The sequence below is a fragment of the Rhineura floridana genome, chromosome 18, assembly GCF_030035675.1.
Source record: "Rhineura floridana isolate rRhiFlo1 chromosome 18, rRhiFlo1.hap2, whole genome shotgun sequence".
NCBI lineage: Eukaryota > Metazoa > Chordata > Lepidosauria > Squamata > Rhineuridae > Rhineura > Rhineura floridana.
This window is the reverse complement of record NC_084497.1, coordinates 8,850,799-8,877,946: the sequence shown is the minus strand read 5'-3', so window position 1 is coordinate 8,877,946 and position 27,148 is coordinate 8,850,799. Positions and strand designations below refer to the sequence as shown.

The 27,148-nt window shown below is 47.9% G+C and overlaps 1 protein-coding gene across 1 annotated transcript in view; it reads right to left on the bottom strand.

Annotated features, from left to right (window-relative positions):
* MYO1F (myosin IF) overlaps positions 1-27,148 on the bottom strand; it is a 59,639-nt gene that overhangs the window by 18,107 nt on the left and 14,384 nt on the right. The window contains exons 3-20 of the mRNA XM_061601343.1: positions 24,558-24,647; positions 22,985-23,079; positions 19,764-19,851; positions 19,426-19,515; positions 18,243-18,374; positions 16,721-16,855; positions 13,739-13,871; positions 12,500-12,696; positions 11,827-11,907; positions 11,249-11,335; positions 10,795-10,881; positions 9,738-9,905; positions 8,701-8,786; positions 7,645-7,726; positions 5,671-5,777; positions 4,824-4,922; positions 1,887-2,031; positions 884-998 (exon numbers count right to left, since the gene is read on the bottom strand). Of these exons, the coding sequence (XP_061457327.1) occupies positions 884-998; positions 1,887-2,031; positions 4,824-4,922; positions 5,671-5,777; positions 7,645-7,726; positions 8,701-8,786; positions 9,738-9,905; positions 10,795-10,881; positions 11,249-11,335; positions 11,827-11,907; positions 12,500-12,696; positions 13,739-13,871; positions 16,721-16,855; positions 18,243-18,374; positions 19,426-19,515; positions 19,764-19,851; positions 22,985-23,079; positions 24,558-24,647 (2,017 nt within the window). The remainder of the gene's footprint in view (positions 1-883; positions 999-1,886; positions 2,032-4,823; positions 4,923-5,670; positions 5,778-7,644; positions 7,727-8,700; positions 8,787-9,737; positions 9,906-10,794; positions 10,882-11,248; positions 11,336-11,826; positions 11,908-12,499; positions 12,697-13,738; positions 13,872-16,720; positions 16,856-18,242; positions 18,375-19,425; positions 19,516-19,763; positions 19,852-22,984; positions 23,080-24,557; positions 24,648-27,148) is intronic.

The following is a 27,148-nucleotide window of genomic DNA, read 5'->3' as shown; positions in this document are numbered from 1 at the left end:
CAACAATAACAATAATCACTTATTATTATTATTATTATTATATTGACTGTAAGCTGCTTTGAAGGCCTTCTGTGTGGTAGAAAAAGGGGAATGTAAAATGGGTTCCCAACTCCCATCATTGTGTCTGTCTCCACATCCTCTGGGCTAATCTACACTGTGGTTTACTGTGTGTTTGGTGCTACTCACATCTCCTTTAAATTTGCATGGCTTACATGATGTTACCTACTGGCAAAGAGAAGCTATCACACAATTTCCCCCCTGTAAATCCATACTAACCCAATCCTCTGATAATACGAAAACAGAAGAAAAAAAGTCTTCACTCCATATCTTTAGTGCTTCCAGACACTTTGCTCTGATGCTTTTAGGTGGGTGTGTCAATCGTTCCCCTCTCCACACCCACTCCCTCCTTCTCCCTTCGTTCATTTTATTTCCTACAGGCTGACAAACAACTTCTGGTTGCTCTCCTCCATTCTGCTGGCCTTTTTAATGTTGCTGCAAATGGTGCCTTTATTTTCTTTTCCCCCTAACTTGTGCGCAAAAGCATAACATTGCTCAAACAAAGATTTGTATCTCAGCTGTATCCTACCAGGAAAAACACAGATATTTGCACTTCCGGTGTTTTTTTTTTTTAAAGGAACCTACTGCAGCTGGTAGAACAAACAGAGCATGCTCAGTCACCTAGCAACCAGAGGGAGTGGAAATGTATAATTAGAAGGCAGGGCCACAAGGAAAAAGCGAGATTAATCCTCCCCAGAAGAATGCCTGCTTGTGTGAATGGGAAAAAGCCATTGGCAGGAACTGAAAATGAAAAGCAAAGGTAAAAGAAGTGTATTTCCTACGAAGAAATGCTCCCATGTAGATAAGCCCTCTGCCTCTACATCACCTTCCTCTCGCATTTGTTCATATTTCCGGATTGCAATGTGGCGTCGCCAAGCTTTTTGGATGATCCGGGCATATCCATCAAACTTCCGTTCTCGCATCTCTTCTAGAAGGAAGAGCTGGGCAGGAGGGATAGAGTGGGGGTCAGAGAAATGGGATTAATCCATTGCAGGAGAAGGAGAGATCTAGCTGGACAACGTTAGGAAAACAAAATGGACCCACCATCTCTTCCCTGCAGAATCTCCTATCCACACACCCCACCTCCCCCCCATCTCTTTTAGGGATATAAGAAGCTTGCGTTCTGCTGACGGCTTCATCTTCCTAAGGCAAGGGGACAGTTACGCAGTGGCAAATTCAGAAGGGCGGGGCCTCTTCATGATCGTCACAGTCACACACTCCTCCTAAAATTATACAACCTTCTAAGATTATAGAATAATCTGGCCAGATTTGAATACTGCTTCTGGCTTCTGCCTTTGTTAATGCCTTCTCTCGCAACGATGCCCCTAGGAGCCAATCATCATGAAAGGAGAGGGTGTTAGCTACTGAGAAGAGTCTTCTCAGTAGATAACACCCTCCCCTTTCATGCCGATTGGCTTGTAGGATGCTGGAAACATAGGGACCCTGCTCCTAAAAATGTAAGGGGTTTAAGGCCCCCTGCGACCCTGGACGAGTACAGCCTTGGACGGGGACCCTGATGCCCTCCAGAGGTTGTTCTTGGACCCCAATTCCCATCAGCCTCAGCCAGCATGGCCAGTGGTCAGGGCATACAGGTGCCAGGACCTGTATTTTTAATTTTAAGCGAGTCCTTAGGTGAGTTTTGGTGAGATGGAGGCTGTACCTTTTGAATCCAGGTATAGCAGTCGATAAAGAGAAAAACCCTACCACATTTATGTCCCCTCCAGTTCCTCCGACCTGGCTCATTCAACAAAACACCCAATATTGAACCCGAGACAAAAATTTGGAATGGGGCACCCTGCACTGGACAGAGTCACGGACGTTTGGCTTACCGACTCGGGGTTCTTGACGAAGACTTTCGTGCGGCCCATCTGATACTGGTCTGAGTCCATGTTGACGGACCGCAACAAATGCTGGACTCCTTGGCGCTCATCTGCCCGCCATCTCGGCCAGGTCTCCGGGGTCAGGATGGCATACCTGATGGAAGGAGCAGCTAACCTTAGTTCAGAGCTCTGCTGAGATTTCAGGGAGTTCCAGAGGCGAGAGGAAGGGAGTATCATAGAATAATAGAATAGTAGAGTTGGAAGGGGCCTATAAGGCCATCCAGTCCAACCCCCTGCTCAATGCAGGAATCCAAATCAAAGCATTCCCGACAGATGGCTGTCCAGCTGCCTCTTGAAGGCCTCCAGTGTCAGAGAGCCCACTACCTCTCTAGGTCATTGGTTCCATTGTCGTATGGCTCTAACAGTTAGGAAGTTTTTCCTCATGTTCAGTCGAAATCTGGCTTCCTGCAACTTGAGCCCATTATTCTGTGTCCTGCACTCTGGGATGAATGAGAAGACATCCTGGCCCTCCTCTGTGTGGCAACCTTTCATGTACTTGAAGAGTGCTATCATATCTCCCCTCAGTCTTCTCCAGGCTAAACAGGCCCAGTTCTTTCAGTCTCTCCTCATAGGGCTTTGTTTCCAGTCCCCTGAACATCCTTGTTGCCCTCCTCGGAACCCGTTCCAGTTTGTCTGCATCCTTCTTGAAGTGGGGTGTCCAGAACTGGTGACAGTGATGCTTCTGAATACCAGTCGTTGGGAAATGTAGGAACGGAGAGGGCTCTTGCCCCTGTGGGCTTCCTTTTGGGGCATCTGGCTGGCCGACATGAGAACAGAATGCGAGACTAGATGGCCCCTCTTTGGCCTGAGCCAGCCCTGCAGAGCTCTTCTGAGATTCCTGAGGCGCAGGAGCATTGCCCCGTGGGAGCAGAGGGCCCAGAGCCCTGCATCTTTGGGCTGACCCTTGGAACTCCTGCCTTATCCCCCTTAATGTTCCTGGGGCCACATGCCGGTGGTGGGGGGGCCAGAGGCAAAAGTGGGCAGAGCAACAAATGCAAATTTTTCTAGGGTCGCCATAAGTCATAATCAACTTGAAGGCACAGAACGATGACAACAACAATTGTCTAGTTTCTGCACCTTTCTCTATTCTCCATCCAGATAAGTAAGAAGCATGATCACAATTCAAGGACACATTTCCTCACTCCTGCTCTGAAAGTAACCCCCATTTCCCTGTTAATCCAAAGTATCCAAAGTTAATCCAAAGTAATGGCCACCAGCTTGGATGGCTTTAAAAGAAGATTAGACAAGTTCATGGAGGACAGGGCTATCAATGGCTACTAGCCACGATGACTGTGCTCTGCCACCCTAGTCAGAGGCAGCATGCTTCTGAAAACCAGTTGCCGGAAGCCTCAGGAGGGGAGAGTGTTCTCGCACTCGGGTCCTGCTTGCGGGCTTCCCCCAGGCACCTGGTTGGCCACTGTGAGAACAGGATGCTGGACTAGATGGGCCACTGGCCTGATCCAGCAGGCTCTTCTTATGTTCTTATCCCTCCCATTTTAAATCCGAGGGGGAAAGTGTAGGTGGAAAGAGGAGATTCTGATGTGAATATATTCCTGGGGCGGAGTACAGTGGGCATGGTTTATTTGTTCATAAGGTTTCTTACCCACCGTTCAGGATAAGGTTCCAGGGTTAGTTACAACACTATAAGATGCAATTATGAAAACTGATAACACAATGAATTATAGAAACAAGCGGAAGAGCTCCAGCCAGAGCAGAAAGGTTGCCACCCGGAGGAGGACCAGGGTCCCTTCTTGATCGTCCTGGAGTGCAGGACGTGGAATAACAGGCTCAAGTTGCAGGCCAGATTTTGGCTGAACATCAGGAACAACTTCCTAGCAATGGAACCAATGATGGAGGGAGGTGGTGGGCTCTCCGACACTGGAGGCCTTCAAGAGGCAGCTGGACAGACACCTGTCGGGGATGTTTTAAGTTAGATTCCTTCATTGAGCAGGGGGTTGGACTTGATGGCCTTATAGGCCCCTTCTAACTCTACGATGCTATGAATGGTAAATGTTCAGCCCAAAGGGGAGAGTCCCAAAAGCAAACTACTTTTAACTATCAAAGGCCAGGGCAGACTGTTAGTCTTTTCAGCAACAAAAAGAGTACCTCTATATGCAACTTTTAGAAGACTAATAGTCTGCCCTGTGCTGGTCATAGAAGCAAAGCGATGGCAGGGGGCTGGACCTGTTACTGTGGAGGCCGCCATCCCCTGGTGCCACCTGACATTCCTTGAGAGCAGATCCAGTTGTGGTACAGGGAGGCCACATGCACGCAGCAGCCTAGACAGTGGAATAGCTAAGGAACCCCAGAGCTTCTGTGTAGCTGAGCTGGGAGACTGGAGAGAGAAAAGATTTTGGGTGGGGGCATGGAATCCCCTTTGCTGAGCCATGTGGGCAGGGGAGGGAAAGAGAAATGGCACAGCAGCAAGAGGGCCACTGGAGCCGGGTCACAGCACACTAGGGATGGGATCCGTTGGCCGGTGCCAGTTTGAAAGCATTCCGTCAACCTAAGAGGCTGGTATAAATTTGTGTTCGTTCTTTGTCTGCAAGCCACCGCTTTTACCGATCTTCCCCCCCCCCAGAAAATATATTGATATTAATATCAATATATTGAAAGAAAATGTCAATAGATTCAGGGAAATTGAAGGAAATATCCATTATAATATCAATATTTTAGATGCAGATTTTCCTTCTTAATCTGTTTCTGAAAATAGCCTTGGAAAATCACTACATAAAAATCTGATCGGCAACGATAGTGAGTACGTGAATTAATGGATATTTTGGTACCAAATCCAAATTGGGCGGAATTCTAGCACACCTCCCAGGCATGGAACCCCCCAGGCCAGAGTTCGTTGTCTCATCCTGGCACCTATCAAGGTGGTCTTACCTTTGCAGAAATTTCTGGAAAAGCCTGCGATACGCGAAGCCGGCTCGACGGACTCGGATATTCTCCTTCAAGCCCAGATACTCTACCTGGTGCTTTACCCTAGGAGAGGCAGATGCAACGGGAGAAAGAGCCCTGCTGTCTTCTGTTTTTATATGATGCATGTGTGTGTCATAGCAAGCATCACTTTGGAAGAGGCATTCCTCCTCTCTCACACAGGATGGAATGCCTCTTCCTTTATCTCCCACACAGGTGGGGATACCTCTTTCAAGATGAGGCATTCTCCTGACCCTACTGGATGGGAGTGAATGCATCTTTTAGTATCAAGCACCTCCCTTTCTCTCACACCTAGGAGATAATGCCTCTTCTAAGCCAAGACATCCCCCTTCTATACTTAATAGGAAGGAATGCCTCTTCTAGGATGAGTCATCCCCCTTCTCTCTCACACGCACAGGAGGGAGTGCTTTATCTAAAAAGAGTCACTATCTCTTATTGGCACTTGCCATCTGCAGTGTTTACGAGCCCTTGTATTAAAAATAATATATATATTTTTTTAAAAAATCTCTTTAACCTGGGACATTTGTTTTGGCCGAACACAATATTTTAAATAGAAGCGATTTAACTGTTTAAATGCATTGCATTTTTATAGCGCTGTGAATGCAATTAAACAAGTCTCTGCCTTGAGGATCTTGCAATCGAAACTTTGATGGTAAAGGGAGAGAGGGAAAAGTGGGGGAATGAATCAGAGAAGTGAGGGCAAGGGTACCCCAAGAAACATTAAGCTTTGCGGCTAGTTCACAATTCTGATGGAGATCTGCCCACATGGCACAATCCCCCTCTCTGTCCTTACCTACTCTCCTCCCAGTCCCTGGGTTTCTTGGTCTCGTTGGGCTTAATGCAGCGGATGTAGTGGGGCGTACACTTCATGAGCGTGTTCACGAGGTCGTTAGCCTGTCTCTGTTGGGGAAGACCCAAGAGCCTTGCTGTTACTGGGCATGTTTAGCCTTGACAAGAGAAGACTGAGGGCAGACAGGACAGCACTCTTCAAGCACCAGAAAGGTTGTCACTCAGAGGAGGGCCGGGATCTCTTCTCGATCATCCCAGAGTGCAGGACGTGGAAGAATGGGCTCAAGTGACAGGAAGCCAGATTTCGGCTGAACATCAGGAAAAACGTCCTAACTGTTAGAGCGGTATGATAGTGGAACCAATGGGCTCTCCAACAGTGGAGGCATTCAGGAGGCAGCCGGACAGCCACCTGTCAGGGATACTTTAATTTGGATTCCTGCATTGAGTAGAGGGTTGGACTCAATGGCCTCATAGGCCCCTTCCAACTCTACTATTCTATGATTCTACGATTCTACCTGGCCCACTTTGCAAATCCCACCATCGTATCTCACTCCAAGCTGCCTTCAGAAAACCCTCTGAAGTGCTCCTCCATCCAGTTTTCTCCCTGGATTTCAGAGTTCCGGGTTTCCTGGTCTTTCTGCTCCACTGATCCCAAAGCGGAATGGTTGCATTAGGAATCCTCTGTTGCCGCTGTTTTTAAAAATCTGAATTCTATACGACACACAACGGGTTGTACTCAATGCTAGTCCGACTCAGAGTAGACCCATTGAAGTTAATGGACATGGCTAACCTGGGTTCATTCATTTCAATGGCTCTACTCTGAGTAGGACTTAGTTGATTACAACCTACACCGTTCCCCAAAGCATAGAATGATAGGGTTCTATCCCAACTAAGTTCTGCTTAGAGTAGAGCTATTGGAATGAATGGGCCTGAGTTAGTTGTGCCCATACGTTTCAATGGGTCTACTCTGAGTAGGACTAACATTGGGTTGCCTCAACTAAGTCATATTTCAGAGTCCATCCCTTGAAATCAAGGGCACTCGACGTGCCCATTGACTTAGATGGGTCTATGACGAGTATATAGCCTGTAGGAACTGGAGGGCGTTCACCGCACCTGATGATTGGCCATGCTACCTGATGGGGAGTTGTGGTCCAGCATCAGTGAGAGCCGGTGTGATGCAGTTGTTAGAGTGTTGGACTAGGCCCTGGGAGACCAGGGTTCAAATTCCCCACTCAGCCACGAAGCTCACTGGGTGACCTTGGACCAGTCACTGTCTCTCAGCTTAACCTACCTCACAGGGTTATTGTGGGGATTAAATGAAGAGGGGGAGAACCACGTTTGCACGCTGCTGTGAGCTCCTTGGAGGAAAGGTGAGATATGAATGCAATAAAAGGAATAACTAAAACAAATGGAGGTTCATTGAAGGATGGCAACCAGGAGTTCAAGGAGAACTTCAGTTCCAGTGAACTCCAAAAGCCAGGCCTAGAAGAAACAGGCGAAAATGGCAGGAAAGCAGATTTCAGCTAAGGAGAAGACGAAAGTGCCTGATGGTGTGAGCTCTTTGAGAGTGGGATGAGCTCTCCATCGCTGGAAGTATTTAAGCAGAGGGTGGACGGCTACCTCTCAGGGATGCTGAAGTTGTAAGATCCTGCGTTGCAGATCTTGTACTCAGCAGAAGGCTGGACTTATGGAAATAAAACAGCAGCCTATGCTCTTATGTTGTATAGTAGAACTGACTGCCTTGGAAGGCAGTGGACTCTCCTGCACTGGAGGATTTAAAATGGAGGCTGGGTGGCCAACCTATCAGGGATCCTGTAGCAGTGCATTTCCTGCATCAGCCTTTGCGGATCCTTCAAACTCTATGATTCTATGACTTGCATGTGAGTAACAACCACCACATATGGATAGCTTTTTATTTTCCCCCTTAAAAGCTTTGCAGCTTCAGCTGGGAAACAAATTGAACCGAACACGAGTTTACCTTAATTTTGGAGCTGGCAGTGGTGGGCCGCCCTTTCTTATCTGCGTCGAGTTTTTCTGGGAAGAGCATCCGGATGAATCCACTGAGAGGCAAAGGGGAAGGGAACCCATTTGAGGGCTTGGTTACTTTGAGCCAAGAAAGACCCCACCTTTCCTGAAAGAGCGAACTAGGGTAGCGGATAAGATTACGTAAGGAGAGTCCTCCTGAATGATGAGACCACACGCCTGCCTCATCCAGCCTTCCCCTCCGGATCGTTGGCCATGGTGGCTAGGACCGATGTGGAGTCCAACAATGTCCTCTGGTGGACCACAAGTTTTCCCGTCCCAGATCCAAGAAGAGGCATTCCCCGCTCTCAGGAGAGAATGTCTCTTCTGAATAGAGGAATTCTTCCATCCCTTGCATGCAACAGGAAAAGCTACTTGTAAGATCAGGGAAGGGGGGGTCATCTATGGCCTTCCAGATGTTGCTACACTTCAGCTTCCATCATCCCCGAGCATTGGCCGTGCTGGCTACTGAGAATTCACCAACCTGTACAGCACCAAGTTAGGAAAGGCTGACAATCCGACATGCTGCTCCCACGAGCGGCCAACCCGATGCTTTTGGGAAGCCCACAGGCAGCGCACGGAGGCAACAGCCCTCTGCTGATGTTTTTTCCAGCAGGAACTGGTATTCAGAGGTAGACTGTCTCTGAATACAGAGGCTCGATTTAATAGATCAATTTTCGCTCACAGCCATTGGTAGATCTAATCTCCACCCATTTGTCTACGCCCCTTTTAATAAGGGCCTAAGGACAGCCCTGCTGGATCAGACGAGGAAGACCCATCTAGCACAGGGATGAGGGTTCCTTAAATGGGGAACCTGCAGCCCTCCTGATGTTCCTGGATTACAATGCCCGTCGGCACTAGCCAGCACGGCCAGCAGTCAGGGAGGATGGAAGTTGTAGTCCAACGTTGGGAGGGCCACAGATGTTCCCCGTCCTGCATCCCATGAGTCCAACCTCCTGCTGCCTCCTAACAGAGGTTGACAGCCAGACCCTGACCCCCCCAAGGGACTCACAATTCACTATTTTGCATCAGCTCTATCAGGTCAGTGAAGAGCACGTCTCGATTCCTTTCACAAAAGCCGCTCACGTCATAGGACACCTGCAAACACAGTTGGGCAACAGTCAGTATCGCGGCGGTCCCATCAGGAGAAATTAACTATCGGAAAACTCTCCAGATGCTTTCAGGCTGAGCCTCGAATGCTCTGGGCCTGCCGTCACCTTTTTTGGATATTCCTCTAGACCAGGGCTGGGGAACTTGGGGAAAGGCTGTGGCTCAGGGGTAGAGCATCTGTTTTGCCCGCAGAAGGCCCAGGGTTCTGAAGGCTGTCTGAAATCCTAGAGAGCCAGTGCCAGTCAGCATAGCCAATACCAAGTGAGGTGGACCGATGGTCTGACGAACTGCTACTAAGCCAATGTCATTAATTGTTATTGTTAACAAACTGGCAGGTCACCGACATCACAACGATTCACTGGTGGCCGGAGTAGCAGTGAAACGCTTCACTTCTCCTCATGCAGTGCCCTCAGCCGGCCATCCTGATAAAAAGGGACGGGCCCCTGTGGAAACCCTTCCATACACCCCCTCCCTAAAAGCAGTCCTGCATAAAGAATTTAGAGCCTGCCCAAATGACAGCAAGGATAGAAGAACATCCAGATTCCCCTGCTGGGTCAGGCCAAAGGGAGGCACAAGAGCAACTCTCCCCACTTGTGATTCTCAGCAACTGGCATGCAGAGACATTTAGTGCCTCAGACAGTGGAGGGAGAACATTGTGGCTAGTAGCCACTGATAGCCTTCTCTGCCCAGTAGAGGGCTGACAATCTCTTGGGGATGTGGGATTTCACAACTACGGAGGCTGCAGAATTGAAATGGAAAAGAGTGCAATTAACACCTCCCTGTTTCCATTTCCCTCTCCTTCCCTCTGCCTGTGTTTTAGATTGTAAGCCCCTTGGAGGCAGAGACCTCTCATACCTGTTCTTTGTAAGGTGCCATGTACATTTATGGCTTTGCATTATGATTATGATTATGATTATTGCCACTGAGTGCTGCAGAGACCTTGCCAGCATAATGGTGGATGATGAATCCCGAACTGGAACCGTTGAAATGTTCGTGGGTCCCTACGGCCGACTGGAGCTTCTGTAGAAGAGTCTGGTCTGCCCCGTCACCCTTGGCGTAAACGGTGGCACAAACATCGTCCAAGACACTCATGATGCCAGGAGGATTCTGGGAGGTGGAAGAAGAGGGAGGAGCAAAGGGAGAAAAGGGAGGAGCAAAGGGAGAAAAGGGAGGGGCTGAGCAACTAATTCCATCCTGTTTCAGCCTTGCTGGCATTCAGTCAAAGGTCTGTCCTGTCCCATCCCCTGGCATGTCATTTTGTCCTGTCTTCTTGTATGCATTTTGGGTTGTATCCAACAACATTTTACCCAGAGTAGACCCACATAAATTAATGGCCCTACGGTAGTCATGCCCTTGAATTTCAGTGGGTCTACTCTGTGTCTATTGTTGGAGACAATTCTTTGTAAAGATTTTGTGCATGCTTTTTAATATAAAAGACACACTTTTCATGTAAAATGCAACCTTTTCAGTGCTTCTCAATGCATGCGCCGGTAAAACATCCATTTTGTATTGATCTTTGTTGGAAAGTATATGTTTGGGAGCCCCTGCAGTAGAGAACACTATTTCTTACATCAGGGACGGGGTTCATCTGTGCCCCCCAAGATGTTGTCAGATGACAGCTCCCATCATCATCATCATCAATCGTCCCTGGCCGTCCAACAATATCTAGAGAATGCCATGTGGGGTGTCTACTGATCTGATCTGATTTATTATTAATATTATTAAAAAGCAATTCCAGCACAGATGCAGACTTGGGATAAGGTTTCTACATAAAAGGCTTGTTGAAAGAGGAAAGTCTTCAGTAGGCACCAAAAGGATAACAGAGATGGTGCCTGTCTAATATTTAACGGGAGGGAATTCCAAAGGGTATTCAATTTATATCCCTCTGCTGTTCCTCTTGAAGGAGCCACAGGGTGGTATCTAGTCCCATCCTCATGCAACTGCCCCCTAGACCAATTTTGAGTAATCTCCTATTCATCCCTTCCCTGTCACTTACCAGCTTGTTTTCAATGAGGTCGCAGACAACTTTATTGTTGAAATATTCAATGGGGGTCCACTTGATCCCTTCCTGCACATACTCTTCCTAAGGGAAAAAGGTGGAAACTTGTAGGAGAGACCTCCATGGGAATCTGCCGCATTCCATAGATAGCATGCTGTAGACCAGCGATTGGAAGCTTTTTTTTCAGCCCAGAGGGCCACATCCTCTTCTGGGCAAGCTTCCGAGGGCCACATGCCAGTGGTGGGCAGGGGCAGAGGCAAAATGCAAATGTTATCTTTGTACGATGGGCTAGTTTCTACACACACACTCACACACCCCTCCAGGCAAACAAGGAGGGCTAGTAGTGGGCGTGGCCTAGAGAGAGTTCCAAGGGCCAGAAAGAGATGCCTGGAGGGCCGCTTTCAGTCCCCTGGTCTGAGGCTCCCCACCAGCCCGCCTGCCTAGACCTCACCTGCTCTGCTTTGAGGGTCAGTTCGATGAAGATCTGCTGGAGCTTTTCATTCACAAAGTTAATGCAGAATTGCTCAAAGCCGTTTCTCTGATGGAAGAGAGAAAAGGGGGTATATCATTTTCCATGTTGCCCGTCAGGGAGAGCGGAGGCGTGCCCCATTCGGACTGGAAGTGGTGGTGATGACTCTCTTGTGGCAAGGGGATTCAGTCACTGCATCTTCTGAGCTGGGATCAGTGAACCTTTTGGCAGAGCAAGGGCCACCTTCCATTCTGGGCAACCTTCCGGGGGGCCGTATGCCAGTGGTGGGTGGGGCCAGAGGCAAAAGTGGGTGTGGCAACATATGCAAATGTCACCTTTGCCCAGTGGGCTTTGCCCACACACGCACTCTCCCTTCTCTGTCCTCCAGCCAGGCAAGTGAGAAGCATGCCTGGAGTTTGAGAACTGGTTCCAGCCAGGCACAAACCCTCAAGGAAGATGCAAAGCAGGGGTGGCAAGGGGCATGGCCTGAGGAGAGGGGGCGTGGCTTCAAGAGAGTCCCACTGGCCAGTTTGAGAGGTCTTCTGAAGAAAGAGTCCTACCTGGAATATTTCAAAACCGTAAATGTCTAGGACGCCGACACTATACTCTTCATTTGGCTTCTGCATGGCCCTGTTGATGGACTGGTGGGGAAGGGGACACCTTAGCATCACACATGCTGGAAGGTTTATTGTCAGGTGCTGCGAGAAGGCAGAGTTGAGGGACGAGAAACCAGGGAGTGGGGAGCGATCGACTGGCTATCAACCAGTCCAGCCTTCTAAACACAAAAACAACACCCCCCATCTCCTGCTCGAGGTGGACATGACAAATCATTCCCCGTCTTGTTCCAGCTCTCTCAACTCCTTGATCCATCCATCATTGCCGGCTGGTGGCTCCCTGCCAGTGGGGCAGTGGAATCCGCTCTGGGTTTTAGTCCACATTTTCAAGGAGCTGTCCCGAGTGCTGAGCCTAGCTGGCCTTGCCAGGAGCTGTTCAAGGTTCTGAAACTTGTTCCCAGGTTCAGCACTTTGGACAGCACCGTTAAAAGTTTGGACTAAAACCTGGAGAGGATTCCCCCACTGACATGGAGCCACCACTGCCACCCATATTTGGCGTTCAAAGAACCATTATTATTGTTGTTGTTGTCGTTATAATATAATAATCAAAACCACTCCCCAAGATGTCCCACCCTCCCCTGGTGTTCTAGTCCTAGACCAGAACAAGGCCAGTGCTCACCTCCACAAGGAAGTCAAAGACACGGGAGTACAAGCCCTTGGCGAGGGCATCACGAGTATAGGAAGCTTGCTCGACGTTGAGGGTCACGTTGATGGACTCCTTCCGGTTGCCCCATTTGCTGTCCATCTTCCTACTGGTAAGCTTGTCATTCAGCCGATTCTTGTCAATCCCCAAGAGGTAGGCGGGAAAGGCGAGCACTGAGGAGAGGGTGGGAGACTGCATTGGCATCCCTAGATGGCACAGCAGGGTTGCTGGGCGCTGCGGGACTTGCGGTCACCCATAATGTTTTGCACACATCCACAGCTCCTTCCTCCAAGATGATCTTCACAACAACCTTGTGGGGCAGGTCAGTGTATGAAAAGAAGCGAATGGCCCAAGCCTACCTAATGAGTTTTTGGGGCTGAGCAGGAGATTAAAACCCATGCTCTCTCCGGTCTAAGTCCAGCATAATACCCCCACATGGTTCTCAAGAGATTGTTTCAACAGAGAGTGAGATGAAAACCCGGTGCCGGATTAGGTGTGGGGAAGCACAGGTTCAAATAATCGGTTAGCCAGGAATCTCAGAGTGGGTGGCCTTGGGACAGTCAATCTCAGGTCCTTCTTGGGGGCTTCCCGCTGAGACATTCGCTGCGGGAAGAGGAGGTTGGACTAGATGGCTTCCCTTTGGACCGCTCCAGCTGCTGCAGGACTTTTCTGATGTTCTTACTCTCCTTCAGCTTAACCTACCCCAGAGGGTTGTTGTGAGGGTAATATGGGTGGTGGGTAGACAGAGAACCATGTGCAGCACCCTCAGATTGGATTAAAAAAAATTCTAAGGAGTAAATAAACCTCCCATTTCCTGAAGGTCTCCTACATTTTATGGCCTTGAGTTGCACTTCATAACATGTCTTTGGTGATGACTTGGCAGAGGGAGCCTTTCTCAACCCGAGGGCCACATTCCCTTCCAGAGGCAAAAGTAGGTGGAGCAGTAGGCTAGTTTGTACACACACACACCTCTTTGTTGTCCATCCTGCTGTGAAGGAGGACCAGTGAGGGGGTATGGCCTGGGGAGAGTTCTGAGGGTGAGGCCGGAAGGGCCACACGTGGACCCCAGGATCTGATATCCATCCATCCATCCATCCATCCATCCATCCATCCATCCATCCATCCATCCATCCATCCATCCAATCTATCCTATCTGTCTATCTTATCTATCTATCTATCTTGAATGGTTTAGATCAGCCTGAGGCAATTACTCACAATCTGGGCTCTCCACCTGGGCATAATTGCCCTGTTCCTGAAAGCCGATGTTCCCCAGGTGAAGGATGCCAGCTATGATCTGTAGGACAAGTTGCTTATCTTGGCCAGTGATGCCAGTCACATCCATGGCAGTCTGATGGGCCCAGTGGAGGAGAGAGAGAGAGAGAGAGAGAGAGAGAGAGAGAGAGAGAGAGAGAGAGAGAGAGAGATTCATGTACTGAAGCATGAATTTCAAGTGCACAGTATTAAATCTTATTGCTACCTATGATCACGAGGCATGGATGAATCCCCCCTCCGTTTCCTATTTTTCAGTTTTAACCCTCAGTCCGACCCATTTCTAAATCAATTTGCAATTTTTTCCTCAAAAAAAGAAAAGCCTGAGTGAAAACACTGAGGCATTTTCTCCTAACCTTGTGCACAAATTTTCCCTGACGTCTGTATTTCTGCAGTCAATTTGCCCTAATATAATGCAGTGTTGTGTATTGTTTCCAAGAATATATTCGCTGTTTGTACGCGCTTTTTTGGCTTGAGAACTGCATCAGAGCATGAGGAAAGGTTACAATTTTGGGGGGAATTTTTAGTTTAGGAAAAAGGCATAAGAGGTGTTTAAAATTATGCACGGCATGGCGGAAGTGGATAGAGAGAAGTTTTTTCCCTCTCTCATAACACTAGAACTTGTGGGCATCTGATGACGCTGAATGCTGGACGATTCAGGATAGATAAAAGGAAGGACTGCTTCATCCAGTGCAGGGATGGGATCCGTTAGCTGGTGTCAGTTGGAAAGCATTTCATCGCCCTAACTGGCTGGTATCAATTCGAGTTTGTTGTCTGCTAGCTGTTGCTTTTACAGGCTTCCCCCCCTCGCAAAACACTAATATTTATATCAATATTTTGAAGGATTAGGGTTAAAAAAATCCATTAGGCGTGGAAAGCCACTACATAAAAATCCGACCTGCAACAATAGATAATGAGCAAATAAATGGAAAATTCAGCACTGACTCCAAATCGGTCAAAACTCCAGCACTCCCACAACCAAGTGCATGGTTAAAATTATGGAACTTGTTCCCTCAAGAGGTAGAGATGGCCACCAACTTGGATGGCTTTAAAAGGGGATTAGACCAATTCATGGAGGAGGAGGTGATCAGTGGCTACTAGCCATGATGGCTAAGTTCTACCTCCACTGACCGAGGCAGTAAATGCTTTCGAAGACCAATGGCTGGGAATCACAAGAGGGGAGAGTTGCTGTTGAGCTAAGGTCCTGCTTGGGGTCTTCTCATTGGGGCATCTGGTTGACCACTGGATAGAATAGAGAATAGAATAGTAGAGTTGGAAGGGGCTTATAAGGCCATCCAGTCCAACCCCCTGCTCAATGCAGGAATCCAACTCTAACAGTTAGGAAGTTCTTCCTGATGTCCAGTCAAAATCTGGCTTCCTGCAACTTGAGCCCATTATTCCGTGTCCTGCACTCTGGGACGATTGAGAAGAGATCCCGGCCCTCCTCTATGTGACAACCTTTCATGTACTTAAAGAGTGCTATCATATCTCTCCTCATTCTTCTCTCCTCCAGGCTAAACATGCCCAGTTCTTTCAGTCTCTCCTCATAGGGCTTTGTTTCCAGTCCCCTGATCATCCTTGTTGCCCTCCTCGGAACCTGTTCCAATTTGTCTGCATCCTTCCAGTCTGCTGGACTAGATGCCCCCCTTTGGCCAGAGCATGCTTCAGGGCTCTTCTGAGGCTCTTATTAGCAGAGTAAGCTTGGAGTAGCTGAGCTGTGTGTATGTGTGAATCCAGCACGGCTTTCCTGGATTAAGTCACACTGAGACTTTAGGCTTAGGAAGATGAGAAAACTTGTTTATTTAGGACATACATACTTGATACAAAAAGTTCAAGCTCTAACTAGTGAGGCCGGGAATGCCAAGAGCCATCTTTGCTCCTTGCCGTCTGCTGCAGGAGAAAGAGGCAAAGGAAAGACGCCTCTGTGATGTTCCTATATTAATGCATATATGGTAAGTGTTGGTTGTTTAGAAGATACATGGTAAGTGGAGTGAAAGAGGAGGGGGAGTGAATGGGCAGTAGAATGTTAGATGATTGGCTGAGTGTTTAAAATGGCTGAATGTATAAAAGGAAGAGTGAGAGTGGAATCTGGGGGGAGAAGAGAAAGAGTGGGTTGTTTGGTGGGTTTGAGAGAGTGGTTTGCCAGGAGAGAGTGGAGAAGGAGGGGGGTGGAGTTCGGATTAGTATTGAGTAAAACCATATGCTTATGTGCCTTAAGAAGAAATCTTGTTAATCTTGTTAGCTTTGTTATCTTTAATAAATACTTAATTTGGTTTACCAAAGGCCTGATCCTTGGCTGGGGTTTCACAGACCAGAAGGGAGGGTAAGGTAATGACCAAGGCTGAAGGGGAACTGTAACAAATGGTGGCAGCGGTGAAGAGAATAACAATACCAGTATTCAGAGTCTCTGGGAATACTAGTATTAGGACGTGACTGGTGGTTGCCTAGCAGGGGGATCTGTTGAGATCTGTGCTAGAGCGGGGAGAGAAACCATAAAAGAGAGCGGTCCGGACTGGTGGAGTCCCTGGTGGTGCCTAGGGACAGGCAGTAGCCACGCGCAGGTAGGAACCTGACAGGGAGAGCCAGGGAAGGGCGTCACAGCCTCCTCTCCAAGATCAGGGCGACAAAGGGGGAAAAAAGGTCAGCAACCCTGAGAGTCTCTGTTTACACCTGAAGGAAGGTCAGCATCAGTTAGGTCAGAAAGGCAATCTAGGAAACGTGAGGGTTCTCTTGCTGTGATCAGCTTTTAAAGCCACCCAAGTTGAGTTGCATCTCAACACCTTTGAGACATTTTTTGCCTGTTTTTACATTCGGAGAGGTACTGATTTCTTCAAAGAATACCAGCGTTCCTGTTTGTTTATTGGCTCAGGATGTGTGAATTGCCAAGCAAACCGCTCCCCGCACCCTCCATCTCATAGGATCGCTTACCATGGTCTCATGAAAGTCGCTTCGGTCGTCTGTACCATCCACTTTATACGTTTCTGACTGGGACAGATAAAAGTAGTAATCTGGGCTCATGATCCCCAAGTTATGTCTCTGATCTTGTGAGGCCCCCTCAATGAGCTGTAAAGTTAGAAGCGGGTGGGAAAACAGTTTACGCAACTACACAAACACAGGCAACAGGCCTGCAAATCACAGCAATAATTCCTGCTATGAACGACAGTTTCTGGGAGAGATAATATCTTGTGGGTACAGTCTGACAGTAAGGGTGGTCACAGAATCCTAGACTAGTAGAATTCAAAGGGCGCTGTAAGGCCATCAAGTCCAACCCCCTGCTGGATGCAGGAATCCAACTTAAAGCATTCCCGACAGGTGGCTGCCCAGCTGCCTCTTGAATGCCTCCAGTGTCGGAGAGCCCACCACCTCTCTAGGTCATTGGTTCCATTGTCGTATGGCTCTAACAGTTAGGAAGTTTTTCCTCATGTTCAGTCGAAATCTGGCTTCCTGCAACTCGAGCCTATTATTCCGTGTCCTGCACTCTGGGATGATTGAGAAGAGATCCCGGCCCTCCTCTGTGTGACAACCTTTCATGTACCTGAAGAGTGCTATCATATCTCCCCTCAGTCTTCTCTTCTCCAGGCTAAACATGCCCAGTTCCTTTAGCCTCTCCGCATAGGGCTTTGTTTCTAGTCCCCTGATCATCCTTGTTGCCCTCCTCGGAACCCGTTCCAGTTTGTCTGCATCCTTCTTAAAGTGCGGTGTCCAGAACTGGATGCAGTACTCAAGATGAGGCCTAACCAGTGCTGAACTAGTATAGTTTACTATACTTTACTAGTATAGTAAAGGTGCCCCCGCACTTGTAGTGCGAGTCGTTTCCGACTCTTAGGGTGCCGTCTTGCGATGTTTACTAGGCAGACCATTTATATGGGGTGGGATTGCCAGTTCCTTCCCCGGCCTTTTTTTACCCCCCAGCGTACTCATTTTACCGACCATGGATGGATGGAAGGCTGAGTGGACCTCGACCCCTTTTACCAGAGATTTGAGTTCCTCCTTCCGTTGGAATCGAACTCCGGTCGTGAGCAGAGCTTCGGCTGCGTTACCGCTGCTTACCACTCTGTGCCACGGACGGTCTTTAATTTAGGCTAAAATCACATTTGCCTTTTTTGCAGGCACATTGCCCTGTTGGCACCTATAAAGCTAGTGATCAACAAGCTGGGGAAACGCTCAGGGGATGGTGGTGAGACCCTCATCAGATCCTGGCCATGCCTACTGCTGGCTGGGTGTTCGGCACATAGTGGTGCATGGCATGTGCTCATCCTGCTCAGGCTGGCAGCACATTCATGTCATTTTATTACAAATATATACACCGCCTTTCTTCATCCAGAAACCCGAGGCGGTTCACATGTGGTTCTCAGGTAGTCGCCCATCTCAGGCAGTGACCAGACCGGGTCTCAGCAGGTGCTGGCCTCATGCATCTCCAGACAACACCCTGCACCGTCGGCTCCCTTACCTGGTAATAGATATGGAAGTTCCTCTCGCTTTCGTTCTGGCTCACCACCCGGGATTTTTCCAAGAGGAAGTTGGAGATCTTCCCTCCGTCTGGTTCGCCCCCACGACTGAACTGGATCTCAAAGTATTTCCCCTGGGGAGAGGTAACAGGGTTGCCTCCAACCTCAGTCCTACTCAGAGGAGTCCCATTGGAATGAGTGGAAATGATGAACTGTGGCCCACTCAGTTCAACGGCTCCTCTCTGAGTAGAACTGCTTTGGGCGGGTAGTTTTGGGAGTCCATTTTGCTGGCCCATGGAGTTAGTATGGGGCCACATTTGCTCCTGAGCAACTTTTCAGGGGCCACATGCTAACAGTGGGCAGGGACCAGAGGCATAAATGTGTGGAGCAACAGATGTAAATTTTATCTCTGTCCGGCAGGCTGATTTCATCATCATTATTATTTATTTATTTAATTTGTATCCCGCCCTTCCTCCCAGCAAGAGCCCAGGGCAGCAAACAAGGCACTAAAAACACTTTCAAACAGCATCAAAACAAATCTTAAAATACATTAAGACAAAACAGCGTTAAAAACATTTTAAAAACTTTTTAAAAAAGGGTTAAAAACAATATTAAAAAACATATTAAGCAATTCTGACACAGACACAGACTGGGATAGCTTTCAACTTAAAAGGCTTGTTGAAAAAGAAAAGTCTCCAAGAGGCGCCAAAAAGATAGCAGGGATGGCGCCTGCCGAATATTCAAAGGGAGGGAATTCCACAGGGTGGTACCGCCACACTAAAGGTCCGTTTCCGATATCGTGCAGAACGGACCTCCTGATAAGATGGTATCTGCAGGAGGCCCTCACCTGCAGGGCGCAGTGATCAACTGGGCATGTAAGGGATAAGACGGTCTTTCAAGTATCCTGGTCCCAAACTGTATAGGGCTTTATATACCAAAACTAGAACCTTGAACTTGGCCTGGTAGGTATTTCTACACATACATCCCTCTCTATCCTTCACTCAGGCAACCGAGAGGCCTTTATCAGAGTGCAGGGATACGTGTGGCCAGTGAAGGGACGTGGCCTTGGCAGAGTTCCAAGGGCCAGCTAGACAGGCCTGAAGGGCCACATTTGGCCCCAGACCTAAGGTTCCCAAGGCAGCTCCGTGGGTCTGCTCCCCAAACAACAACCCTGCAAAGACTTACGAATCGGCTGGAATTGTTGTTCCGGACGGTCTTAGCATTACCAAAAGCTTCCAGCAGCGGGTTGGATTGGAGGATGATGTCTTTGACATGCTGGAGGGGAGAGAAATCAGCGTCCCTTAAACGGAGCAAGACGGAGGCAGGCAAAACTAGACCGAGATGCCCAGAGGCTCCCAATGATCCAGTTGGGACTTTGGGGGGGGGAGCGCAGGGGAAGCACCTGGATTGCATTTTTCTCCTCCCCTTGCAGAGTAAATAAGGCAAAAGGCAAGAATAAAATTAAATATGGATTTGGGATAAGGCTAAAAGGAAAAGATAATCAACTTGCCAGCAAGACATACCTGCACCTTTTCGCCCCCTCCAGACACTTTGGAAATGTAGCCCATAATGTATTTTGCCGCCACGGTTTTCCCAGCGCCACTTTCTCCGCTGCAAGACACACACTGGAACCTCAGAAGCTGCCTGAATGTCCAAGTCGGCCCATCGCCCCATCTAGCTCAGTATCGTCGACTCTGACTGGCAGCAGCTCTCTAGGGCTTCAGGCCGGAGGCCTTTCCCAGCCCTACCAGGAGGTGTCAGAGGCTGAACCTGCAAAGCAGGTGTTCTGCCACTGAGTTCGAGCCTTCAGTTTAAAAATAAAATAAGATCCTAGTCCCCATGGTTCTGAAGAAGGAATTGGTGTTTTAAAGATGTTTTTAAAGCTTTTTAAAATATATATATTTTAAAGATGTTTTGTTTTAATATGTTTTTAAAGATGTTTTATTGTAACATGTTTTAGTCTGTTTTTATTTATTTATTTATTGCATTTGTATACCACCCCACAGCCGAAGCTCTCTGGGCAGTTTACAACAATTAAAAACATTAAAAACAAACATACAAATTTAAAAACACCTTTTTAAAAAAAGCAATTGAAAAACACATTTATGATGTTTTAAATTTAGCAATTTAAAAAACACATTTATGATGTTTTAGAGTGTTTTTAGTGCTTTTCGTTTGCTGCCCTGGACTACTGCTGGGAGGAAGGGTAGGATATAAATCTAATAAATGAAATTAAATAAAAAAATGAGCTGGTTTCAACAGGAAGCTGACATACCAACTCTGGCTGTTTACATACTATACATTTAAAGCACATTTAAAGCACATGACAAAGGATCCTCGGAACTGTTGTTTACCCCTCAGAGAGCTTTACAAACTACAGTTCTTTGGGAGAAAAGTAATGTGCTTTAAATGTGCGTGCGCAGCCTCTGATTCAGACCATTGGTCTATGTAACTCAGTGTTGCCTCCATGGACTCTCTAGGATTTCAGACCAGAGCCTTTTGCAGCCCCTCCTGGAGATGCCAGGGACTGACCCTGGGACCAGTGCCAGTACCAAAGGGAGGCCAGGTCGGGCCCTGGCTGAGGGCCCTGAGGTCCAGAGGGGCTCCTGAAGGGCCTGTCCTTAGGGTGTGGGGGTAGCGCTCTCCTTTCATGATCCTCTGCAGGGTCAAGACCCGTTGAACTTAATGGACCAAATTTAATCACGTCCGTTAATTGCAATGGGACTTCTCTGAATATGTTACATCTGGTAAAGCACCAAAGTTATTGGGGTCCCAGGGAGCCCTCTGCTGTTATTAAGGGATGCATGACTTTGCCTCTTGAAACATTGCTTTTGGTTTCAGGATAGCACAAATATTCTTGCGGAGCATTGCAGCCCTTCATGGGGAAGTTGCTCAATATTCTGCAACAAATATGTGGCAATGATCTCATCGGGGGGAAAAACAGCAATTCTAAACTCTAAAAATATATACTGTTTCGGTAGGGCGCCTACGCCTTTCACACCAGCTGTCTCCCTAACTCACTGCAGGGTTGGCAAAAACAGCATTTCTGCCTGCAGGGAAAAAAGTATGTGTGAGTGTGTTTGTGTGTGTATGCAGGCTTCCAGTTGCTTAATAGTTCCGGATGGTCTGCTGATGTTTCATCAGGGAGAGCTAGAAGGTTCTGAGGTGGTGTCTCTCTACATTCTTGAACGAGACACTCATCTCAGAGAAGGCAACAGGGTTCCGGCTCAGTGAAGAGGACAGATGTGTTTATATCTCCAGAAGCTAAATCTTGGTGGCCAGAACTTCACATCCCAATGTGATGATCATTTTTATTAAGGCCCAGAAGGGTCAAGAGGCCTCCTTATATCTCCTTATATCTGCTATGATAGAAGTGTATCAAATTATGCATGGCATTGAGAAAGTGGATAGAGAAAAGTTCTTCTCCCTCTCTCATAATACTAGAACTCTTGGACATTCAAAGAAGCTGAATGTTGGAAGATTCAGGACAGACAGAAGGAAGTACTTCTTTACTCAGTGCATAGTTAAACTCTGGAATTTGCTCCCACAAGATGCAGTAATGGCCACCAGCTTGGATGGCTTTAAAAGAAGATGAGACCAATTCATGGAGGACAGGGCTATCAATGGCTACTAGCCACAATGGCTGTGCTCTGCCACCCTAGTCAGAGGCAGCATGCTTCTGAAAACCAGTTGCCGGAAGCCTCAGGATCCGGGTCCTGCTTGCGGGCTTCCCCCAGGCACCTGGTTGGCCACTATGAGAACAGGATGCTGGACTAGATGGGCCACTGGCCTGATCCAGCAGGCTCTTCTTATGTTCTTAGGTGGGGACCTTGCAGCCCTCCAGATATCTCCCAGTAGCCCCAGCAGCCAGCATGGCCAGCGGCCAGGTAAGATGATGGGTGTTGTAAACCAGCAACATCTGGAGAGCCACAAGTTCCCTGTCCCTGTGCTAAATTCATGCAAATACTATGCAAATGTATGGTGATTGTGATTTTCCCAAATATGCACATCACTACTTTGCTAGGTGCCCTCCCCCCACTTGCCTCTGTCAGGGCGACCTTTTTGTCCTATTTTATGGAGCAGAGTCCTCCATTTGAAGGCACCTTCTCTTTGAAGCCTTGAAGGTGAGCATCCTCAGTGATCAGCACCAGGACTGCAGACTGGTCACCTGGCTGTCTCTTCCCCACTAGGGGGAGCTGCATTTCTATTTTGATTCTATTCAGTGTTTCCAAATCGATATCACTACATGTTAATTGGTGTAAACAAATGGCATGCGAATTGCAGGCACATACTCGTCTACTTCCTTTCCCCTCCAAATTGCTTTCTCCCTCGCTGACTTGCAAGGCATGAAATTTTGCCAGGGTTTTCTTACGCAGGTGGAGATGTGCCTTGAGTCTGCCACACGGGCAGGTGATTAATGCATGATGCATCATGAACATGAAAAAACAACCCAGGAGTAACAAGTACACAAGGATGCCCATTTTCATCTGTAAAATGTTGGGCGGTGTTTGATAGGCAATCTTTCCCTTCCTGCAAGCAAGTCAGGGAAGCTTTAATGGTCTTCTCCTCACCCCCTTATCCTCACAACAGTCCTGTGAGGTAGGCCAGGCTGGGAGAGACAGCAACAGATCCAATATAACCCAGTGGGATTTCAAATCTAGTCCTCATTGAACACACTTGTCATGAGACCAGATGCCCTAGCTGTCAGGAACCTGGATTCTGATTTTATTTTTAATTGTTTTACCTGATGATGACACATTGGTTTTCCCCGTCGATGAGCATGTTGCGATACATGTTGTCCGTCAGCGCATAGATGTGGGGAGGATTCTCGTACTGAGCCTAGAGTCAGAGGCATAGAATCAGGGCTTAACAAAAAAACAAACTGGAATTCTGCGCCAAGAGAATTGGATGCTAGAATCCTTATACCTGCTTACCTAGGAATAGCAACGGGCGTGTCAATTTTGGTCTCTCATAGTTTAGGTCAATTCACTTTAAATGCAAATTGAATCGAATTTCTCATCAAACAAGAAAATGCTGTAAACGATGCACACGGCTCTCATTGTCTTGTATTGCCTAATTTCTTATGGCACAGGATTTGTCACCGAAATAATCCCAGATTCTTCCTGGTTTATTCCCTACCTCCATTTCCCATCTCACTTTCCTCTGCTGATTACCTTTGCACCTAACTTTAGACTGTAAGCGCCTTGGGGCAAGGATCAGTCTCCTTGTACTGTGGAAAGCGCTAGGCACCCAGCAAACGGTTTGTTCCGTGTGTGAGCTGCTTTGCAAAGCAAGGAGGACCTGCAACAAAATGTTGCAGTGCAAGGTGCTTCAAGGCACTTCATTCCCCTTTCCACCTGCCTTTCTCATCCTCACCCCCAAAGTTGCTATTTCTATGCCCACGGAACATACTCAGTCCTCATTGGGCTGTTTGGGGGGGATTCCTCCTCTCCTTTTAGCTTTTCTTTTCATCCCCTAAATATTTTGTTTGTACTTCTGCAAAGCTGGGGCTTCCCCCAAGCGTCCCTCTTGCGTGTGGCTTTTTGGCTACATAAAGATTGGCACTCATATCCTGAACATCGGAGTTAGGAGGAATGATTTATGCTGGGTTTGCTAAGGACGGGACATGAAAGGAGAACCATTTTCACCTCGAGGACCACGTTCCCTTCTGAGCAATCTTTCAGGGGCCACATGCCAGAGGCAAGAGTAGGTGGAGCAATGAAGGCAAATTTTACCTTTATACAGTAGGCTAATTTCTACACATGCTCGCACACCCCAGCCAGGAAAAAGGCACTCAAGGAGGGCGTAAAGCAGTGCCAGTGAGAGGGTGCGGCCTGGGCCAGATATAGAGGCCTGGAGGGCTACATTCAGACCATGGGTCTGTGGTTCCCCAGCCCTCTTAAAGACCCACCCCCATCCATTCGAAATCTTAGTCACCCACCCTTTCCGCCTTCTGAGATTTTAGATGGCCTCCCCCACACACGTTCATGCCAACCTTTGCCTCCATGAGGGCTAGAAACTGAGCCAACGAACAAGCAGGCAGCTGTGGCAGCTGTGGCAGCTGCCGCTCCTCCCATTCACCACCGCTGCCGTTCACTTGCTCAACCCCTCCAGGATGGAGCGAGAAGCCAGCGGTGATGCAGGTTGAGCAGGCGGGGTGTGTGGGTTCCTTGCCAGTGGGCCCACGTTTCCGGTGCAGGCCCTAGGCCAGCGCTTGATCATGCTGTGTCTGTGTTTGGCTAGTAGAGCAGCACCCTAAGAAATTAGGGTGCCCACTGGCCAGCCCCCCCTCTTCCATCCCCCTTCCTGTTCCTTACCGCTCCTTGGTAGAGTTCAACCTCTCGATCAGTAAAGTAAGGCATTTGCTTAAAGGGGTTGACAGAGATGAGGACAGGTCCTATATAGGTCTGAGTGCCACATGTTAAGGGATGTATTAAAACCTTATCCATTTATTTTTATTATCTATTTACTAAAATCATATCTCACTCTTATTCCCAGAAGGAGCCCAGTGCAGCAGACAAGCGATAAAACACTAACATCTTTTAAAAACAAGTTAAAAACAGAACACCTTAAAAAGAATCTTAAAAGCAAAACTCCTTAAAACGTTTTGAAAACATCAAAACAATTTAAACATAGATGCAAAAAGGGATCATCCTGAGGACTGCATCCAGTTCTGGACAACGCACTTTAAGAAGGATGCAGACAAACAGGAACGGGTTGATGGACTCATAGGCCCCTTCCCACTCTCTTATTCTATGATTCCATGATTCTAGGTCTCCACTCTACGCTCCAGAAACCAGCATTCAGACATACACCCCGACTATGAAAATTATATTTTGAATGTTTCCAAATATCTATCTATCTATCTATCTATCTATCTATCTATCTATCTATCTATCTATCTATCTATCTATCTATCTATCTATCTATCTATCTATCTATCTATCTATCTATCTATCTATCTATCTATCTATCTATCTATCTATCTATCTATCTATCTATTTTTTTAAACAGCTTAGAGATTATATTACAATCAAGCAGCCAATCCATTTTGTTAAATAAATAAATAACCCAGGGAAAAGGTGGATTTCTGCCATACAAATTTACCACGTTAAATTCCCTTGGCTAGTATCCTCTCATATCATGCTGACCTTATTTTTTGTGAATTTGTCTTAAACCCAGCGGAGGCTGCTTCATCTGGGCAACCTTAGTCTGCTCTCAGCCAGATCCCACCTGCCTGCCTGCCTCCCAGTCCAGGGTGTGACAGGGTCTGCCAGCTTTGTTTTCCTCCTGTCTCAAAATTGCTCCTCTGCAGGGTGGAGGATGAGGACAAAACTAGAATTAGTTGGCTCTGACTCTTGCCTTCTGCCCCACCAGTCCTAAAAGGGCACCAGTCGCCACTGATTCCACTTGCAACTCAACGCAGCAATTACAAGGGTACATCTCCGCCATCCTGACCTGGAAGTGCTATGCCCTGATCCAGGATTCAGGAGCAAACATGGCCTCTGGTAGCATCTAGGACATCTGCTAATGTGTGGGTGGAGATGATGACTGACTCACGCCTGAATACAGAAGTTATTTACATAACAGCAGCAGAGAAAGCAACAGGGTGGTGGTGGTGATATTTTTAAGCGGGATGGCGGAAGAAGAGAAGCAGACAATGTCCCCCTCCCTACTCAGGAGGGAATGCCTCTTCTAAATAGAGGCATTTTTCCATCTCTTGCAGGCAGTAAGGAACTGCGGCTTCTTTCAGCAGAGCTGGAGAGGTTGTGGCCCTTCATTTGGTGCCCCCCCAAATTTGGGAAATGGGGCACAGAGAGAACAATTGTCCAGAATCAACAGGAGGCTGGCAGCTCTAAGTCCTCTGCTGGGGCTGCCAAATTTGGAGAGGATGAATTGAGAGGAAGAGGGGGACTTCACCACAAACCACAGGGGTATTTGAACGGAAGTGATGCAGGAGGAGGGTTGCAGGACTGAGGCTATAAATGTCAGGCTGTCAACACGCTGGTTAATTTATTGCAAGCTTTCCGAAATGAGAACTTAAACCAGTCAGACAGGGTCTGTTTTGGGTGAATGGGGAGATATATGTATGTGTGATGATCAGTGTCTCAGTTGGCATAAGCAGAGCCCTGCTGGATCAGGTCAAAGGCCCATCTGGGCCAGCTTTGTGTTCTCACAGTAGCCCATCGGAGGCTGATGGGAAGCTCACAAGCAGGGTGGGAAGCCGAAAGCCCTCTCCGGCTGTCTTTCCCCAGAAAATGGTATTCAGAGGCATCTGGCCCGAACCTGGAGGTAGCTAGTAGCCATCATGGCTAGCAGCAATTTATATGAGCATAAGAACGTCAGAGTTTCCCTACTGGATCAAGCCAAAGGGGGTCCATCTAGTCCAGCATCCTGTTCTCACAGTAGCCAGCCAGATGCCCCAAAGGCAAGCCCACAAGCAGGACCTCAGCGCATGAGCAACTCTCCCCACTTGTGATCCCCAGCAACTGGCATTCAGAGGCATTTACTGCCTCCCACAGTGGAGGGGGAACATAGCCATCTTGGCTAGTAGCTAATGATTGCCTTCTCCCCATGGATTAGTCTAATCCCCTGTTGGTGTTTTTAGTGCTTTTGTTTGCCACCCTGGGCAATGCAGGAAACCATTATTTGAAGGCTTGTTGGTGTATAACGCCATTTCTAGAATCTAATGTCCTTAGGGTTGCATTCAGCTAATTTTTACTCCTGGTAGTAGACCCAGTAGACCTCAGTTAGTTATGGTCATTCATTTCAATGGGTTTACTCCAAATAAACGTTAGTGTGTATAATATCTCGACAGATTATTGCAAGGATCCCAGAGACATTGTACGCCAAAGGAACGCTCAAACCTTCTCCAGAGTTTTGAACCCCCCTTTTCTTCCCCAAGAGG